Raw genomic sequence first — 20953 nt, 5'->3', positions numbered from 1 at the left:
ATCAAAAGTTGTATGGATGTAAGGGAAGGGAAATGTGTGTGTCATAAGAGCAGCCCGAGTTTGGGATGTCAGGGAGAACACACTCAGAGCTGATTTCTAATCTTTGTTTTACTGTGGGAGCAGAAAGCTGTGTTGGAGGAAAACTTCTGATATTCAGGGATGAATATCTCATATCTCAATGACTGTGTGAATGCTGGGTCAGTCCTCATCACTCCTAATTGGAGCAGGGAAGTGTCAAGTCATTATTTTAATACCTGGACTTTCAGTTTTGCCATCTAAGTTCAAAGTTTAATTAGAAAGCTTGAATATGGAGGTTGAAAGTAAAAAAAAGCACCAAATAATTTGATTGTCTCAGGTTTGTCCACAATTTCATACAATTAATTTTCTTACACAAGGAACATTTTGCTTAAATTTTTAGAGAAGGTAGGACTTACAGATCTTAGCAGTGTGAGAATTCCCTAAGAAATTTTGTATAATTTTTTATTTTGTTTTAAATTTGCCTCTTCATTTTGAAATAATTATTTGTTGCAAAAATCTTTCTCTGCTGGCAAAGCTAACATGTCTCCAATTTTTTATGTAGGTTCTTGGAGTAAATATCAAACAGTAATGTGAAGTCATATTTTTCATTGAAAGTAATACCAACATTTTTAAATAAATTGTTAAATAACTAATCAATTTTCACATTAAAGCAAGACAATGTCATTTCACATATTTACATTTAAGGGTTGAGCTAACCTGAAAAAGCATAAGCTTTTTGAACTGGAAAAGCTTATATCTTGTCAAAGACCTGGAATTTTTTACCAGTTGTGACTGTTAACATCAAGCATGTTGATCTTCAAAAAAAAGATAAATATGCTTTGCAAGCACAAACATCTGCTTTTGTGAATGTGTGTTTCAAAAAAACACTATCTGTCACAGTAGAGAAGGGTCCTAATAAAGGAGGGGGGAACATGACAGGGGAAAGAAGACAGGAAAACTGTAGACCTGCTTTTTGCAGGGGCAGATTGTGCAAAATAATGATTAAAAAGTAATATTTTATTTTTCTGGAGCTCAAACACTGAGAATTTTCTATGGGAGCACTGTGGGATTTTCCTCCTCAGTCTATAGGTCTGATCATCATCTGAACTGCTTTCAAGGAGTAGGAACCTCCTCGGTACTCAGCCCAAAATATTCCATCCTGGTACTTGCTCCTGTAGTGGCCCCCTCGGTACCAGACCCCGTTGAGGTTGGAGTGTGCACACGCGTTGTACCACCAGCCGCCCTTGTGGAAGTGAGCACAGTTTCCTGTGGAACAGAAGGACAAGGGTGAGCTTCAGCTTTAAGCAGTACAAATGGAGGTTTACTAAATGTTTTCATATTGTGGCTTATTCACAGAGGCAGCTTGGAAGTACTTCATAGCCTGTTGTGGTCGCATCTTGCTGTTCTTGCTAAATTATGAATTCTGTTGTAACAGCAGCCGTTGCTGGAGGGGGGGTTATTGACATGGACTTTAATGTGACAGCTGAAAATGAAGGAGAGAACTCTTCTCAGCCTGCCAGCACTGCTTGTCCATGAGCTAACACCCAAGGAACTTGGATTATGTGCTGTTTAGAAATACTCCAGTGGAAGCAATGTGAGTTGATACATCCCCGAGCAGCACGGGGCCACGGTTCCACAAAGAGTTGCTTGTAACTTGTGTTTTTACTGTTACAGGCTTGTCTAAGAGTTTGCAGGATTTGTCCAGCTTTATGGTTATTGACAGCTGAGGAAAGGCAGTTGAAGTATTGCACTCTCCAAGCTTCCTGTTACTGCAAGGGAGAAACTGGAAATGAGAAAAAGAGAGCTTTAAGGAGTGCAAAAACTAAATGATGGGCCCCTTTCCTAAGTGTTAGTACACAACTAAACCTCTGCACGCTTGCAGTTCCTTTGATGCTCTTCAGAGGCTTTAGTTCCTGGTGATTCTGTGGCAGCAGCACTACTTGGAGATCACCGGGAGGGATACTCTGGTTGCAGTCACTTGCAAGTGATGAGCTAAACAGAAAATTGCTGCAGAGTGTTGTCAGTGAGGGCGATATATTTTGAATTTCTGACAGATGTAGGGGCTCAAAGGGGGCTCTGCCAATGTGGTTTTTATCATCATTGATTCAAATAATCCTCAAAAGGGTCATTTTATCAGAATTTACACACTTTTTTTGTCCTATGCTGTATTTTCTGAGATGGTGTCACTGGTGGAACACACTCAACTCAGTTTTCACAGCCACGCTGCTTTGCTTACCTGAATACATGTCCCTGTCCCTGTCCAGTGTTGTGAATTGCTTTCCATTGTGCCATATCATGGAGTCTCCGGCGTTGCCCTGGTACGTGCCCAGTCGCAGCCGGTAGAATTCGCTCTCGGGCTCCAGGCGGAAGCTGCTGTACTCTGCGTACACCTTCTTGTTGCTCCAGTCCTCCAGCTCAATCAAGAGTCTGTAATTATCCTGATTGGTGAGCATGTAGATGTTTTCCAGTCCCAGCCAGTACTCTCCATCAATGTTCCCAAATCCTTTCTGTTCAAAAGAAGATCGGAAGGTGCTGTTAGCTTAGTTTTCTGTGTTTGTTAAAACACTCATCAGCAGGAGTGTGATAAACCAGTGGAATTTGGGTACTGAAAGCCTTTAAACTTCTGAATGACTTCAACCCATGCATTTAAGTCCTTCATTTTGCTGCCCTGGGACTGCTCAGCTGCATGAGGTGCTGCCGGCACCATTAATGGTGGCAAAACATCTCTGTTGTTGCTGTCCTCCTCTTTGTAAGGTAAAGGGTGGGAGAATAGGGAAACTGGAACAATAATTCTGGACAAAGCTAAGGGGATTTGTAATAATGGATGAATAAAGCAATTTTAGGTTGTAATTCCAGCTTGAAAAAGATATTTATGGATCAAGAGTCTCCGTGTTCAAGGCAAATAACTTCTTGTTGCTTCTGCATTGCAACTAGTGTTTTTAACTGTGAATTTAATTACACTATTCCTCTGTGTTCTTTACAGGATTTATTAGAAATTAAATATAAAGGCATCTTTTCTTTCAAATCACAGACTACCAGCACAGTAGATGTGAAGTAATATTTCCTATCTGCTGTCTGCTTTCCCCAAGTAAACCAGTGTTGTTAGTGTTTGGCGTTGCATTAGGTTCAGAATGCTTATGACTGCTTTTTAAGGCACTTCACAGCTGCCTTAAAACATTTTATAACATTTAACAACTCCAAAACCCACCATGTACTGCTCTGAGAAGTAAATACTTTGCATAATTATTTATCTGGTTGGTTATTGAATAATTGTTTTAGTTATTATTGATTTAGAGATTAATATTTTAATCACAATATTCCAAGAATGCAAGAAGCAAAAATCCTCATGTTAATTGTGTCCTATATATAATTATTATTACTATTATTATTACCCCAACTAAATAATTTTCAAATTTCTCATTTAGCATGTAATTCCTCCAAAGCAGCATCCTGTTATCATCCTAGGCATTCTGCCTGCTAGTGCATAATAGCATGGTAACACACATTTCACCAGCCTGACATCTTTAGGTTTTTAACCTAAATTAATGGATGGAAATTACTTCCTTTAATTAATTATTAGAACTGTTTTTAAGTTGAGCCCCCAGTCCAGCAAATCTATTTGTGTGTTTAAATGAATAATTTCACTGGCTGAGTTTGCTTATTCATAAGGGAGACAAATGAAGCTTTACAAGTACTCACTGTAGTTCTCAGTGTTAATCAAAATCATGTGTTCAGTTAGAAGTTTGTAATGAATGACTTCCCAGCCACTGTCTAGAATAACATGTCTCCCAGTTGTGTTGTGCGTTACGAACCCAGGCTGTCTCAGACAGGTTGGTTCACACCAAGTCAGCTGTGCACAGAGGGAAATGGGACATTCGCACTGAAATGTTTGCCTCTAAGGGGTGATCACTCTTTTCAATTAGCTTTCTTTTCTCCCTGATTTTCTGCATTCTAGAATTTACCTTGTAGCTGTCCCAGTTCCTGAAAAAGTTGACAGATCCATCTGTCCTCTTCTGGATAACTGCCCATCCTCCAGGGTCCAGGCTGTTCTCACACCAGAGTTGCATTGGCTCATTGCTGTTTTTGGGTTTGATCATGTAAATCCCACTGTTGGTATGCCCAGCTTCCCTGGCTTCTTGGCAGTCTTTGAATGGACCTTTTGGAAAAAAAAAAAAATACTGTAAGCCTTCAAGATTGCAGTGCCCATTGTCCAGGGATATTTTGTAATGGAAAGTCAAGAATTCAGTTATGGCATAAATCTACCATGGAAAACAGTGAAAAAAGTTCCTATCTGAGATTAATTGTATATATAAATAAACATGTCACTATCCTCTCTTCATATATTTTGGAACAAAAATTTTGTTTTGCTAAATAAATAATGGACTTTGGTTACCAACACCTGATTTTTTGTCTGCTGTGGCAAAGATTTATACTCCAGATCTTGATACTGAGAAACATTAGGATTTTTTTTCCATTAATCATTTTCTTGTCTTGTGCAAAAGGCAGACATCAATTTCCTTCATTTTCTGGCACACCAGTTTGAAACTGGTGGAAGTAAAAACCAAAACAGACCCAGGGTACCCAACCAACCCTACCTATTTCTGAATATATAAGTAGTTTGAGAGCTGCTGTAAGAAATACTCACTGCCAGAGTCTACAGACATGGAATTTAGTCAGAGAGAATTCTTATGCTGCATAATTTTCTGCTGTTATGTTCTTAGCCAGTTTGAGGATTGGGCTGTTAACTCTGGATAGGACTCTTCTGAAGTTTTATGTCTCAGCCTGGTGTGATGTGTGCAGATGGATACTGAGGAAGGAAATAAGCAAGCAATGGAGAAGGATTTTTGAGCAACTAAAACGACTCACATATTTGTTCTCAGGGCTGTGGTTGCACAAAATTCCTGTTGCTGTTGTAAGTGCTGCTTGAAAGCTCTGTTTTAGTCTGTGTGAATGGTGGTTTTACAAATAATACTTACCGAAGACCATCTGGTACTTTTCTGAGAAAGATGCAGCTTATGTGTCTCTGAAAACCTTGCCTAGTTTGCCTTTCAGTTTTGGCAATGTTTTTATTTTCTGCTTTTTAGAAAAAAAAATTTGTGTGTCATTACTGCAGTTGGTTTAGAGAAACTGGTAATTTACTAATGAAAAGCAAAGTGTGCTCTGATGACTAGTTAGTGGTGGATGCCCTAAATGTATTTGAAAACTCAGCATATCTGAAAATAAACTACAGCTTTGCTCTCCTTCTAGAGGGTTTATTTTCTCAAATCTTCTTGGAAATCCAGAGAGAACCCATCAGTCACAGAAACAGCTCATGTGCAAAACAGCCTAGAATAAATTCGTTGAGGTTATTCTTTAATCAAAAGTAGAGGCTGTGGGAAAGGGTTTTCACTGCAGATTAAGCTTATATGACAAAAGCAAGCTGAAAATCGCACTTCTCCTAGATTTTCAGGTAGTACTTGCAAGCTGGACAAGTATGTAAGTAGCAAGAAGTCTCTAAAGCATAATTAAGAGGTCATGAAGCTTGTGTGTCTAATGAGGAGTACTCAGAGCTTGTGGCTGTGGCAGGAATGTCACAGGCACTGAGCCTTGCTGTATTGCTGCACTGTCAGGATTGGGATGGCTTTGTCATGCTTCCAGTGCAAACAGTGGCACCTTAGGAAATAAACCCTGTAGCTTTGGTATACAAGTGCTTTTTTTCCCTCTTGTTCACAATTGAAATTCCCAGAGTTTGTCCAGGAGATAGATAATTTCCCGGACTAAGCTGGGTCTCATTCCCCTTCCTTGATCTGTCTGAAGTAAAATTTGGGTGCTCTATAACTGAACAGGGATGTTGTTCCAGAAGTATTTTTGTAAAACAATTATTGCTTTAGGAAAAGTAAAAACAAATAAACCTTATATTTTGTAATGTTAATTGAACACAAAGAATAGCTTAATTAGATCTGCTGTTATATGGGTGTTATCCCACATGATTATTGTTGGAGGAGAACTTGAGCACTCATTTTTCCATGAGAGACCCAAGCAGATGTTTGGGGTCATTTTAAGTAGTTTTTAAGGCAGATAGAATTGTACCAGTGTGTTTATGAAGTACTTAGATCACTTCTGGAGTTCAGCTGGCTTTCAGTTCACAGGATGAAACTCATCTGCTTTGATGCTCAGCTTTGTCTGCATGTATTAGCATAAATTAATGGTAGAGGTAAGAGACTTCTGCTCTGAATGTAAGGAAATCCAACATGTCCCATAATTTTTGGTGTATAGCCTTGAATCTTTTTACTGAAGTAAATTCTTTGTTAATTATAATTATTTCATGTTCACGTTATAACTGATCTTGTTCACTTGAAGTACTGAGGTTTGTGAAAGTGAGAGATTCTCCACAGTGCTGGTGTGGGTGGAAGTCTGATTGATGAAAAAAGCATGGTTTTCTGTTTAAAATCTAACAGGTTTTATAGTTTAAGTAAGTACATATAGTTTATAAACTATATTTTACATATAATTGGTAAACATAGAAACTATAGTTTATAGTTTATGTAAGTATCTCCTGCACATCTAGCCTTTTGTAACAGTCTGTGTACATAAGTCACTGAGACAGTGATAAGTCAGAAATACTCTGAGAAGATGATCTGTTAAATATTTCACTTCCAAAATTTTGGCTTAGATGTATGATTTAGTGCAGATCCCATTCTGTGCTAAATTAAATGAAGTAGAGAAGGGAAGAGATTAAATATTTTAAGTTGAAAGTTTGATAACTTGATGGCTGAATCCCATTTTGAGATGCCACATGTTATCTTGAGCAGATGATACAGTACTTGTGCTTGTGTAAGCTTCATAGAGAGGATTTTGGGGGTATTAGTAGAGGAAAAGTCTAAAATAAAATTGGACATATATAATAAAAGAAGCTGTTTTGTTAACCAAGAGGTATTAGAAATTATTATATGGGGCAGTGTATAGTTTTCAGGTACTTAACTAACTTGAAGCTACTTTTTGCAAAAATAGTGGCAGCAATTCTGGGGATCAGTGGTTATTATTCCAAATGTTAAGGTAATTGTGACAACTACAATTCACAGGTATGTCCAGATCCAGGCTCATAATCCTGTCTGTGACCACATTAACCTTCCTCAATTTTAGAGCAATTTTTATACAAAATAACCACCATACTCAGAAAACAGAACTTCATCCTTTTGTTCCCCATATATTTTGCATTTTACTCTGCACTCACAATATTCAGATGCACACTGACCTTTCTGACCCATCTGCTGCATGCAAGTATTTGTGAGGGTGTGCAGGTATTTATTCTGACATCACTCTTCAACAGGCCTATTTCTAATTGGGACTGTCTGGTTTTCATTGGTCTTTTTTGACATCTTTATACATTATTAAAAATGTTTATCTTTTAACAGTAAAGATGTTTCTTCTATGACATAGTTTTGATTCAGTGCACCATGAAATCTGTTTACCTTAATTTTAAAACTGGGCATTGTGTTGGAATGTCCAAATTTTGGTTGTGATAACTGATGCTCTACCCACTGTAGCAATTCTCAGCCCTCCCTTTCCCAAGTACTGCAAGGAACACTTACACTTCCAACTCAACAATCTAGTATTAAAGGAAGGTGAATAATGTTACAATAAGCCTCCTAAAATTTCTTTGTGTTCTCTTCCAAAAATGGATTCAAACTCTCAACTTCTAGGGATAGATGGGTCAGTGAACACCAGTGTAGATAATTCAGAGGATAATACTTAGTGCTGTTGCCTGATTTTGTGCGTGCAGCAGGCATGTATTTGAGAAAAAGATGTGTTTAGAGCAGAACCTGGAAGCAAGGGTTTGCTGGGAAGCAGGAAGATGTGGCTGTTTTTAGAATTATGCTTGTGCTGTCTGACCAGACATCAACGCAATGCTTTGATATGAGCTGCTTCCTTTCTGTCATGATGTGCCACTGAAATTCACATGACATCTGGCATTTTGCTTGGGCTCATGCCTGAATTTTCTGCAGACCTTGAATAAAAATAGTTGTTCTTTACATCAGCAGCTGGTTGGGTGTAATGCTGCAGAGCAGTCACAAATGAATGTTTGGCTTCGTCTTAGGAACCAAGTTCAACTTTCAGCTGTGACTGAAGGCAGTTTGAAAGAAACAAAAACAAAACAGCCACCTAAACCCAAAACCCCCACCAAACCCTTTTGCTGTGCTAGCAGAAGCCAAGAGCAAGCACTCAAAGGGATGTCTGAGAAAAACTTGTTTTCCTGAATTCTTGATTTTTTTTTAAATAGCGATTCTGTCAAAATTTCAATACAGTGAGAAACATGATAGAGTTCAGGGCAGCTTAGAGGTAGTTTAATTGTGTTGCCACTAATTTTGATTCCTAGTGATACATGAATTTTTCTAATTACCTAAAGAGTGTAACACGTGAAGATAGGATACAGTCTCCTGAATGTATTTTCATAATATTTATGGTTTTAGTTTAACTTGCTATCCCTACTGACAACAGGTTACTGGGAGTGTAGTTACTGATTTTAAATTTTCAAAGCTGAGTGCCTCTAATTGGATCCAGCCTTGATTCAATTATCCTTTCAAACTTACCATTCCTGAATATTTCAAGTAAACACTTAGAGACTCATTGCATGACTGTGTTGGTGGATTTAGATGTTCATTTTAAAGCAGGTCAGAATAGAAGGATAAAACTTCTTCTAGTAGAATTTTCTTCTGACAAATGTTAAGTATAAAGGACAAAAACTTGAAGTTATTTGTTTATGATTAATTAGTTCCTCTTATTCACTCTTGCCAGCTACTGTAACATGTAGCTATCAGGCATCATCAAAGAAATGGATAAATGTTAGAAAGTTTATGCTAATACTGAATTTTCATATTTTCATAACTCAAATCCAGCTGCAGAGAGAAACCCCAACATTTTGTGACTTGAAGGTGAATATTGTTCAGATTGAATTTATGAGTATCAGCCATTTCAACAAATTCATCCTAGGGAGGTTTGGGCTATTTAGCAAAGTAAAGCTTTCCCTGGGATGTAGAAGGGGGAGAGAAAATCAGGAGCAAGAACAAACTCTACCAGTACTTTAAATTCTTCCTTCTATTTCTTTGGTCGGGTGTTGGAACCCTGGCTAGTGAGAATTTCAGACTTTCTGTGCTGACAGGCACTCACCCCCAGGAGAACACTGCATGTGACTTGAGGTCGTGGAGAAGGCTTCCAAAATTGAATGATAGAACTGGGATTGTGGGTGTGGAGTTTGAATAGAAGTGTGTAGTATCACATGGTGGAAAACTTAAGAGTTTGAGGTTTTGGAATATAGTAATATATATAAAGCAAGATGGAGGTTTTAGGGCAGAGGCTGGTCCTTCTTCTTTACCTTCCTCTCCATGGGTTTGGGTGGTTCTCTGTAATTGGATGAAAAAGTCCACATTGCAGGCATGGGTGGTTGGTTATTGGGTCAAAAGTAAAAATAATTTAGGTGTCATTTCTTAATTGGACAGTTTATCCTTAAAAAGCTTGTAGACAGAGATACAGCTCCATTTTTAGTTTGTTAGAGTGAAGTGCTGTAGAACTCATAATAATAAAATATAGATAAGAACTAATAAACATCTGAGTCCAAACAAGAAATACTGTCTCACACTTTTAATCCTGACCCTGGCAAAAAAGAGGCAAAGATTCAGCAGTCAGAACAGTTTCCCTCAGAAGTGGAGAGATCTCAGGTTAGATAAATAGGGACAGGTAACTCACCCTCGTTAATCAGAGCCAGAGGTGGCACTCTGAAAGGACTCTTTGTGGGAGAAGTGGCGGGGTCGGGTGGTGGCCGTACGTCTCTGTCCCGGGGGTAGCCCGGGTCTCGCTGGATCTCGTTGCCTCCCAGCAGGACAGGAGTGTAGGGCTGGCTGTTGGGGATGTGCTGGGGCACCACCTGCACAAGGGGTGGGGACCCGTGGGGGTCCTGGCGTGCGAAGATCCTCAGGCACTGCTCCTCCAGCAGCGAGATAGTCACAGACTGGTTGTTTACCAGGTCGGTCAGCGCTGCGTATTTCACTTCAAGCTCCTTGTATTTTGTTGCCATCTTGAGCATTTCTGTTGTGACATTAAGGACTTTGTTTTCCAGCTGGGAAAGCTCGAGCGAGTTGTCACGCTTGCGAATTATCTCGTGCAGGAGTTGCATGTACAGTTGGGTCACACGAGAGTTCATGTTCCGACTTTCTTTCCTCAGTAATTTGACTTCGTTCACGATGTTTCCGTCCACATCCACCACCAGCTGCAAAATGTCGATTTCCCGCTTCTGCTTGGACAGCACATCCTTCAGGTTCTCGATGTCCATCCTGGTGACTTCATCTTTCCTGTTCCCAGTGCCTGGGCCATTTGTGTTCACGCAGATTGGCCCTGTGATTTTTTGTTCTGGGACCAGGAAGGTGTAACCACATTTCTTCCCTTCCTCTCCCCCGTCTGCTGCACGAGGCTGCCGCTGCTGGAGCGTCTTACTCGGCGTGGATTGTTCCGTACAGCGCCCGATAGACAGCAGCAGGAAGAGCAGGACACCCCAAGTCCACTTCAATATCTTCATTTTAAAGCAAGTGTGATGACTGTCAGGAGCCTGTTGAACAGATACAAGATAAAGTCATTAAACCAGAGGCATAACTAAAGCTCCTGGACTTTTAAACTGCCTAAACTGGTGGGTTTGCTTGCCTTTGGAATCTCTTCCTTGGGCTTAGATTCCATTAGATTGGCTGGCTGTTTTGAGCAGGAAACACTATAATTTAGATACAGGATTTAGTAAAAGAGTTGTTGCAATGGGTTAGTTTTCAGAAACATTGTTGTGCTTAGATTCTGTGCTACACTCCATTATCAGATTGCTCAGATCTGTGCTCACTGCAATTACCTGCACGAGGTTATGGACATGGAGTGCTTGCAGAATACCTTCCTGGAAGGGAAGTAGGGAGATGAAATTATTTATATAAATGTTGGAATTTGAATTGTATAAGCTTTTCTGCTCCTCCTTTAGCTTTATATATAGATATATACGTGTAATTTGTTAAATAGTATATACATTATGATTTATGTAGACGCTCATTTTTCAGGTTTATATATACACAGTTTTAGTAGAGTTGAAAAACGCATCTTTTGACTTATTTTTGGACATGAGTGTTAGGCAGGAGATTAGATATTGTTGCAAACATCAAAAAATTCTTATTCAAGTGACTTTGAATTTGTAAGTAAAGCTTAGAACACTCTTTGCTCTGCATATGTGTCCCTGTTTCATTGCCTTGAGATGAACATTTAGAATTGTTGTCACGCTAGTTTTGTATCTTTGAGAACATCTTTATCCAAATAATGCTGAAGTATCAGGTGTGTTGTCATTATAAATACCATACTAAAGTGTTTCATTCCTCTTTTAAAGAAAACTAGGAATTTCTTTTAACTCTAAAGAGTTAAAGTGCAGTGAGAAAGATCTGGGAATGTTTTTTGAGACCTGTTTTTTAGCTTCAAATATTTGAGATGATAAACAACGGTAGCACTTAAATAAGGAAAAAACCCTTCATTTTTTATGGTTTGTTTGCTTTGTGAAGCAGATCACTCTTATCTCAGCTGTTGATCTGGCTTTCCTTTCCAGACTCCTTTTGCCAGCCTTTGGATAGCCTTTCTACAGTGGCCTTTGGATAACACGAAGAGTAATACAGTAAGAGCAGGGAAACTTAATTATCCTTCTGTTCCTGCTAGGCCCAAGTTGAAGTGCATTTGGCAATCCTGACGCAGTGATCCCAGAGGAGAAGCAGAGCTGTGCTGCTTCCTTTCCATTCACATTACAAATAGTAAGGTGACTTTTGGGTCGGGTCCCTTTTCCCAGTTCCCTTACTGGCTTTAATGTTATTGCAACAAATGGTGTCTGCTGAGCCTCAGGAAACCTGTCAAGACTTTGTGTTTTGGCTTCACTAAGAGCAGTGGTTACAAGCTTTAAACCATGATGTACATGCAGTCAGGAGTTAGAGCTAGGAATTCTGCTTAAATGTTTGGCAACTTTGTGTTTGTCTGATGGTTGTATTGCATACCCTGCTTCCAGAAGGGGAAGAGAACACATTTAACACATACTAAAAATCTTTTCTTACCCTGGATAAATGGAGGGAGCCCATAAGTTTGAGGAGTTTATTTTAAAATACTTAGCTTAGTTTGCAGTAATAGGTATTTTTGTGTCTACTATCAAAAACAAAACTTAATAGTTTTGTTAATATTTCTCTGCTGAAACTGTAACTTCTGTTCAAAGAAAAAAAAAGTTAGGAAAAATGATCCCTTTTCTGCAGAGCTGGTTGTGTGTTTTCCTTCGGTAATTTCAGACATTTAAAATATTAATCACTTGGAGAGTGATCAGATTTGGTAGTTCATTAGGTTAAATGTTCATATGCATCATGGGAAGTGCATGGGAAACTGGTCTGTGTATGGTTTCTGATTTTACAAAGATGAGCTGAATTAATTGTCTGAAGTTTAAAACCTCTTTGCATCTCCTAACTTGTTTTTTGATACTTCTGCATTTACTATTTGCAGATTGAGGGATAGAGACTTCATGGCATATGGTTGAGGATGAAGCCATAGTACAAGTCCAGTATTTTGCTGTTTTCATAGTGTGTAATAGGTACTTCATAGTCCAAGAAGGTGAATAACAATTTAGTTCTTGGGAACTTTTAAAGACCCTACAAGGTTACTGAAATAATGAATGGCTGGGGATTTTTCCCCACAGCAGCACATTTTTCCCTCTGAAATTCATAGAACTTAAATGAATCTTTCAAAACAAAGCACTTTGCAACACAGTCCACATTCTAGCCATGTATTCTGCTGCAGTCTGCTTTCTGCATTTCTTTTAATATTAAATGTGTTCATTTTGAACTTTTACCCTTATGTATTAAAGTTTCAAGCTCTGTGTCTGTACATGTGCTGTCAGACCATTAAATGAATTAAAGGGTCTAATACAGCATATCCAGATCCAGCAGCTGCATAAGATTATGGCCTAGAATTTGAAATTCAGAAAGATCTTGTAGTAAACTGAGACATTCAGATAAGCAGGGATGAGTTTCTTCTAAGAATCTACCAGGTAGGGAATGTATATGTTTCCACTGAAATGCTGATGTTGAAAAAATTAAATGTTTTAAAATATTACTTGTCAAGTTTGAGCAGCTTAATGCCTAACTTGTTATACAATAATAGGTTCTGAGCAAGATATTTACCTGGAGTTTTAATCAGCTTAGAAGGAAATGAAAATACTGTTTCAGAAATTTCCTGATGTTCTGGGCAAGCAGCTTAAAAAAATAGGAGCTGTTTATCCAAAGCATCCCAGAATGATAGCCTAATATGTAAGACCTAAATGACAAATTAAAATTAGAGTTGGGAAATAGTTTAGGGTTTTTAGATCAGACACATTCTGTCCTGGATTCCTAGGTTTAGGTGTTTAGGTAGTGGCAGAACTGCTAGGAGACAGCTGAGGCTCAGGGATCAGCTCAGGCAGAGCCAGTCTCCAACCCTCCCTGCAGGTTTGGAGTCACCTCTGCTGAGTGAGGCTGCTGGTGCAGACCTTGGAAATGCAGCAAGTATCTTGTGATTACAGATACCATTGCTTTGAAATACGTTATTTAACTCTTTATCAAATGTCATGGTTTTAAAATTGGAATAAACTGTCATTTCAGCTGGTTCTGTCGTGTTTCTGTGCCACCCAGTTTTGGATCTCAGATCTCTGTAGAGGCTTCATTATGTATGTTCTGGCCTGCTGATGTTTTATAGCTTCTGCAGAAGAAAATGTGCAGTTATTCACAGCAACACAAGCTTCTTCATCAGCTTGTCAGAAACACTCAGAGCTGTAGACAGGGCTTCAATACCATTTTATATTTAGTGCCATTTCTTCTGATTTCTTTCTTTTTCCAGAGTGATCCCTGTGCAAAAAAAAAAAAACCCCAACTTGCTTTCAAAATTAGTTTTTGATTTATTACTTTTAAAAGTGTTTAAAGGTACAAAATTCCAATTTAAAAGAGCAAAACAATCCAGTAACTACTCTTTTTAACTGCTCTAATACAGACTGTGTTACCCCCCTAGAAATACTGTAATCACAAGTACAGAGTGGGGATGTGGGGAAGCTGGTATATATTTGGCATTTTTTAACTTTCTGCACAACAAACTATTTGTTCTTTGTTGTGCTGCTGTGACTCATGTTCAGCAGGATGTAAAATTTGGAAACCCATGACACAAATTGGAATCTGTTCTTCCAGAGCTGACAAAGGCTCGTAGGGTGATATGGGTGAATGTAACAAAGCTGTTGCAGATAAATGGGAATATAGGATTCCTTTTGTATGGAAAATGCAGTATCAATACTTATCTTTATTCCAAATATTTTTTAAGAGAATATGGTCAAGTGATAAATGCCAGCAGTGCCCTCTTACATGTACCAGGAAGAGAAACAGACTGGGTTCTTTGAGAAAGTAAATTACAATCCTGAGACTAAAGATGCCCTGACCATGATACCAGCTAATCAGGGAGCTCTGTTATTGATGTTACACAGACTTCATTTTCTGTTGAGCTTTGCCTTAGCAGCTGAAATCAATAAGCCCAGATGTGTTCCCCTATGTCTGCACAGGCTAAGTGAGGATTTTTGTAGATTTTTTTTAGCTTAAAACTGTGTCCGTGACAGTAGAAGGAATACTAATGTGGGGAAAACCCTCTTCCTATAGGAGAAATGTTCCCATGGATTTCAGTATGTGTCTGTATTTAAGTTACTTCTCCCTGTATAAACAAGTGCTTTTCCGGCAAGTCCCTCTGCCTCTGCTGAAATAACAGGATTATTTTCAATTGTATTGACTGGGATCCAGGAATAATATGTTCTTGGGTTTTGTTCATCAGATATGTGATGTACTGAGTCACAGAATTCTGCTTCTCAGAGATTGCCATGAATCTGATTCCTTTTAGGAAGGGCAATCTAAAAATCTTCAGGGGGTTTTGGGGTTGTCATGGAAAACATGCCCCTTTTAAAAAATGATAACTTCTTAGAAATTCTCCACAGAAGAGATTTGTTAATTTTGTCATAGTATATATTCTGAAAGCACAGCAAAATTTCATGGCATTTCCAGATTTTTTGGTGAAGTTTTTTCAGCACGGGGGTTCCCTTGCATTTGTTGGCAGCCACTGTGTGTGTTTGCACTGTTTGAACAGGCAGGTACAATGCAGTGGTGCATTTTGTGTTTGGAAATGTGTGATTTTGGGGCTCCAGAGTTCTGCTTAGGACAAATACTGAAGATATTAAGTATGCTTGCTATAGGAAATTGTACTTCATTCATTGGTGTGTAAATTTTAAGGACCAAACCAATAGGGCACATTACAAAAAATAAAACCCAATAAAACAGTAATTAAAACCCAACAGAGCCATGTAGTTACTGCTAAAGTTTAAAGGTTTAGAATTTCCATTCTTTTGAGTAAGTTCTTTTAAAACTTCAACTAGTGTATTTTATTACTGTACTTCAGATCATTCTTTTGGCAGCAGCATAATATTAGTATTACATTTTTTGTTTTAAAACAAACATTTCAAAATTTGAACTCTAAAGTTGGAAGGCAGCAAAGAACAGAGAGTTAAAACCTTGTATACAGGCAGTTTATTGCTTTAAAATTATTGACTCAGCTGTTTTCATTTGTGGAAGATTTAGGAATTGTTCTAAGCAGTGTAAATCAAACCTTGGCTGTTGATGAATGAATGGAGCCTGGTGTCCAAAGCACATTATGTGCTTCAAAGGGGGGTTGTGTTCTTGTTTAGATGATTCTCCTTCTTATGGAAATCAGCACAAAAGGATAGTAAGGAAACGGGCTCAAGAACTTGGAAAGGATCCCTCTTTCTTGTTTATCAAGGCTGCTTCAGACTTTTTTCCTCTGGTAGCTACTAAATCTTAATTAAGTTTGTCTTCTGTAACGCTTTGTCTCTTCATTCTCTCTTACTGTGTTGGGCAGCTTTGAGTTTGTAAATGCAAATACATTGTTGAAGTTCATTCACATTGTTCTGGATTATTTACTGTATTTTAATTTCCAAGTCAGCATGAAGAAAGTTTTCTATGCTTTTCCTATGTATAAGCAAGTATTTTTTGGTTTTCATCTGTACTTTTGTCTTCTGTTTGTAAACAATTTTGTTTGAATCATTGATTAGCAGCAGCATTCTTCTCCCTTCCTTCCTCTAATGAACTGTAACAAACCCCTCAATTTTCCACTTAATGTAGTGTTGCTTTGTACACTGCATTTCATGTTTATGAAATGGATCTTTATTTAGAAACAAAATGCAGTTCAATTGAGGTACAAATGAGGAAGGTATTAGTCCCTGTTGCAGCAATATCTTTGGATTTTCAGCTGCCCAACTGATTGTGCTACAAACTTGATTATGTTCTGAATCAGTGTCTGACTGGCTTCTTGGTTGGCTCTGGGACTCAGGCAACTTCAGCTCCTCAGAAGTACCATAAATAAAAACATACTTGAAACGATAGACAATGATTGCTACTTACAGATGTGCATTGATTTGCTTGGGACTTTTCACAGTGGTTTTATTGAGGTATCCATTTTCTAGTTCTAGTAATGCTAGGTCTATGCTCTGGTGTTGGGTGAAATCCAGCTGCCCTGAAATTGATAGGAGTTTTGGCTTTTGCCTTCTGGTAGGATCAGAATTTCACATGAGTATGTTCACAGTACCCAAATTACATGCTTAGCAAAGAATCTGGTAGTGCTAATTTTCTGTAACTGTAGATAACAATGCAGCTAAACAACCGAAACTTGTTCATCCCTACAACTGGAACAAGTTAGTCTGTGCTCTTATGCAGTGCCTTTTTAAAATTCTTTCCAAAGTCTACCAAATGCCACAAAAATGAGCCTTAATGTTAGTTGTCAAATGTTTCTCAGGCTAAGAGGGATTTGTTTCTTCACAATTGTATGTTGAGGGAGATGCATGTAGCATTCGGAAATAGCTCAAAATTAAATTTGTAAGTAAGAATAACTTTAAAACTTACCAAGAAATAAAGTCTTCCAGCTGGTTTGCTTCTGTGGCAGATGGAAAATCCAGAGGCCAAATTGCTTTTGCTTCCTATATTACCCGATGGTGTGGAGTGTTAATCTGCAGCTGGAGCTGAAAACTGCTTTTGTCTTTCTCTGTTAGATCCAAGCTGTATTGAGGAATTGGGTTTCTCCATACGATAACCAAGCTAACTAATCAGTTAAAAAAATAAAAAAAAAGAAAAAAAGTAGTGCTCCAGTATGCGTTATTCCAGGAGAGAGAAAGAGATGTTTTTTGAAACTGCAGTGTTTAATTCTCACATGCAGAAGGGCTCTAACCAGCTACAGCTGACCCAGATTCCATATACATCACTTTTGGACAGTGTTTTTTTAAACAAACACACGCTCGGCTCAGCCGTTCAGCCCACCTATGATGTCACCGCGAGCACTCGGAGAGCAGAAGAAACTCCTCCTTCGGATTTCCTATCCATACCCTCCAGAAAAGGAGGGGGTAGGGAGGCTGAGAAGTTAGGAACAAGGAAAGATTGTTTGCCAGTAGAAGGGAGGTACCATATGGCAACGGACTGTGCAAGAGTTCAGCAGGCAATTACAAATCAAACATTTTTACTATGCTGCCTAAAGATGCCTTTCAAGTTATTACAGTACTGGGCTTCATTTAGAAGAAAGATTCTTTCAGGCTGATAAAACTCGATTTGTGTTGCTGGGAATAAAAGGGGCAGCCTGGCTGGATACAACAGGAAAAATGAAGCATTTGTAGTCTAGAAGAATGTTCAACAGAATGTCGCATTCAATTCTTGACGTTCACTTAATAAGAAACAGTTCCAGTTGTTAAAGGCATGAATTCTCCAATACATGTGGAAAATGTTAAAACTCTGTGTGTGATGGTTTTGGGTAGGTATCAAAATATTTGATAACATCTGACTGGTGTTAGAAGTAGCAAAAGCCACAGAGATTACGTTCTACGAGAAATACAGGATCTGGGATTGGTTCTGTCCATGCTCAGCCGGCCCTTGAGTGCATTCAGTTTACTGCCATTGATCTTTCTGGTTTCTTCACAAAGGCAGTGTCAATTACATTTGAAAGAGAATTACCCTTGTGTCCTTTCAAAATTATTTTAGATTTCATAGAAATGCATCCAATAGGTTTAGAAAACAGCTCTTTACAGAAGACTTGTTTTTGATTTAGCTAAAAGAAAAGATCGATACAAGTCATTCAGAGGTAATTCTACAAATACAGTGGTTTATAAAATCCTGCATAATAGTGCAGGTGCCTGTTACAGGGAATTTCCTTAAATATAGTTAATAAGTATGATTTACTTGCTTCTGTGGAAGACTGAGTGGGTTTGGGATTTTTAAGGCTTGTTAGGACATGAGTTAGTAAATTCAGATTCAGGACAGCTTATGCACGTTAGGTAGCATAGCAATTAAATGCCACTACCTGATGTTTCTGATTATCCTTTCTGGTTTTTAGCAAACTGTTTCTAGCAGAACAGAAAATTGAGAGATTTAGTAGTATATCAGGTCATGTATAATACCTTTTTATTCACTTTTTTATATGTCACCTTTCAACCACAAGTATTTTAATTTGTTTCTGTGTGTGCGCACACACGTGTGTGTGTGTGTGTTGGTTTTGGAGGGATGCCCAGAGTTTCCCAACTCACATTTGAGGACTGTACTGGTTAGGTGCTATACAAACACAACTGCTGTTCTTGTGAGGTTGTATTAATAGTCTTCCACCTGTAAAGCCAAAGTCCTTCTTATGATTTTGGTTGTACAAGGCTGAGAGGTGAAGTAAAATATAATTTTAAAATTTCCCTGTTACTGAAACAAGTTTCTTAAATAATATTATTTGTTTTATTTTTTAAATTGGGATATCTGTGAAAGATGCAAGGGATGCAGACTAATTCCTTTGAACAGCAGAGCTGGTCAGGATATGCTTTGCTTAGTTGACACAAACAGGTGAAGTTCAAGAAACAGAGTTGTGGTTAGAAATAAAATAAACGTTTTATCCACAGCATTAGTGTGTGAGGAGGAGGATTTTCCTCTCTACATGAGCAGGGGGTTGAAGGAGCAGTAAGTTTGCAAGCAGTGCAGGGGAAGAAGGCAGGTGAGGAATATGCAGTGACTCATAGGAGGCTGTTGTATCTTTGGAGCTGTGATTATTACAAGCTGCAGGATTCATTCATTTCAGTCTGGTTGCCCATTTTCCCTAGTAAATCTTTCCCATGTGGCTGCAAATCAAACTTGAGTTTTTATTCAGCTTGAAGTGTTATGGGTATAATTTATCCTTCTCTTGTTTTTTAATTGCTGCTTTGGAGGAATGAAGTAGTAGACTACCTAAACAATTAATTTTGATGGTGTATTTTAGTATTGTGTGTTTAGTATGCTTCATATTTGTCAAGGGAGTAGTAAATTGGTGCTGTGGAGAAGATGAGGTTTATGAGTAGCTGTGCGTGTCCTTGTAATTACTTTTAGATTTCTAAAATTATTTCCCAGGTAAATCCAAAATCCTATTCTGACAAAATGCTTTTGTCAACCTGCTTTAATGTTAGTGCAAGCAAAAATTCTCCATAGTATTCTTGATGAGAGTTTTTTTTTCTGCTCAGTATTAAACAAAGAATCTTCTCATTCTAATCTCATTTCAGGTATTTATCTGTCAGACTTGACATATATTGACTCTGCCTACCCCTCAACAGCAAGCATTCTGGAAAGTGAGCAAAGAACAAATTTAATGAACAACATTCTTCGAATTATCTCAGATTTGCAGCAGTCGTGTGAATATGGTAAGCTAGTGTGTAAATATCACAGTGTTAAAGAGAAGAACTTCAAAAGCTTTGATTTTTGTCTGTTGTGATGCAATTTAAGTAAGGCTGGATCCATGTGAATGCCATTAACACCCTCCCTCATCCTCTCAGCCCAAAAGTCTGGGTTTATTCTAGTATTGTTGGTTAAGACAGAGCATCAGGGTGAGGAGACACAATAAAATTGCCTTTCTCTTACATCAAGCAAACTGCAATATATATTTTCTGATGATAAATGTGTAGTAGTACCTCATACTCAAGAGTAGTTTTACTGGTATTTATAAGCTTGTATCCCTGTGTTCATAATTTTATGACTGAATACTAAAAATAGGATTTCTTTTGGAATAGTACTTTTACTGGAGATAATAAAATACACTCAGCTTGTCTTTTGGACATTTATAGTTCTGTCCATAGATCAGATAATGTATTTATTTCTTGAAAGATGGTTTCACTCACAGTCCTCTTCCCATTCTAGTAAAGTCCTAATGCTGTGTTTGTGATGGTGGAATTTGAATTAGCACAGGACTGTAACTTCCCTGAAAGCTCAGTGTAAAGAGGATGTGGGCTGAGAAGGAGTCCTCAGACTCCATGTTCCAGTTCTGGGCCTTTGGTTTGGCCATGGATGTTGTCTTACTTTTCCCTTACATGTGCTCTGATAAGCAGCTCTGGGGTTTGTATGTGGGGAGTGTCACCTCAATGTATGAGAATTGCTGTGAAGTTCTAAAATTTCAGTATCATTAGGGCCTGTGGTTTGTACCTCCATCTCACATAAAAAGGCAAGAGATCTGAATCTATTCAAATAGTTTCTGGGAAAAAAGCTTTGCTTACCAATGAGTGGCTCAGTGTCAATGAATGGTGTCTGTTTTCCAGATATTCCTATGTTGCCTCATGTCCAAAAATATCTAAACTCAGTTCAGTACATAGAAGAACTACAAAAGTTTGTAGAAGATGACAATTACAAGTAAGTACAAAATGCTATAAACTGACCATAACTTATCACAAAATTACTGTTATAACTCCAAGCCTGTCACTTGTGAGATTGCACTTGCATTGGGGAGTTGTATTATATTATGTGGATGTCCCTGCCCATGGCAGGGGGTTGGAACTAGATGAGAGTTAGGGGTTCCTTCAGACCCA

The 20953-nt window shown here is 38.3% G+C and overlaps 2 protein-coding genes across 9 annotated transcripts in view; one reads left to right on the top strand and one right to left on the bottom strand.

Moving 5' to 3' along the window:
- The window catches only part of RALGPS2 (Ral GEF with PH domain and SH3 binding motif 2), a 115988-nt gene that overhangs the window by 59503 nt on the left and 35532 nt on the right, over positions 1-20953 (top strand). For all 8 annotated transcript variants that reach the window (XM_068199426.1, XM_068199424.1, XM_068199429.1 and 5 more), the window contains 2 exons: positions 19661-19798; positions 20687-20777. In XM_068199426.1, coding sequence (XP_068055527.1) covers positions 19661-19798; positions 20687-20777 — 229 coding nt within the window. The remainder of the gene's footprint in view (positions 1-19660; positions 19799-20686; positions 20778-20953) is intronic.
- ANGPTL1 (angiopoietin like 1) lies at positions 1018-17441 on the bottom strand. Its single transcript, XM_068199421.1, has 5 exons — positions 17013-17441; positions 9742-10597; positions 3981-4174; positions 2255-2525; positions 1018-1284 (listed from the first exon to the last, which is right to left on the bottom strand). Exons 2-5 carry the CDS (start codon positions 10565-10567, stop codon positions 1097-1099), a joined length of 1479 nt encoding a protein of 492 aa, XP_068055522.1. The 5' UTR covers positions 10568-10597; positions 17013-17441; the 3' UTR covers positions 1018-1096.

This window comes from Anomalospiza imberbis, chromosome 9 (assembly GCF_031753505.1).
Source record: "Anomalospiza imberbis isolate Cuckoo-Finch-1a 21T00152 chromosome 9, ASM3175350v1, whole genome shotgun sequence".
Taxonomy (NCBI): Eukaryota; Metazoa; Chordata; class Aves; order Passeriformes; family Viduidae; genus Anomalospiza; species Anomalospiza imberbis.
This window is presented reverse-complemented; position numbering and strand designations above follow the sequence as displayed.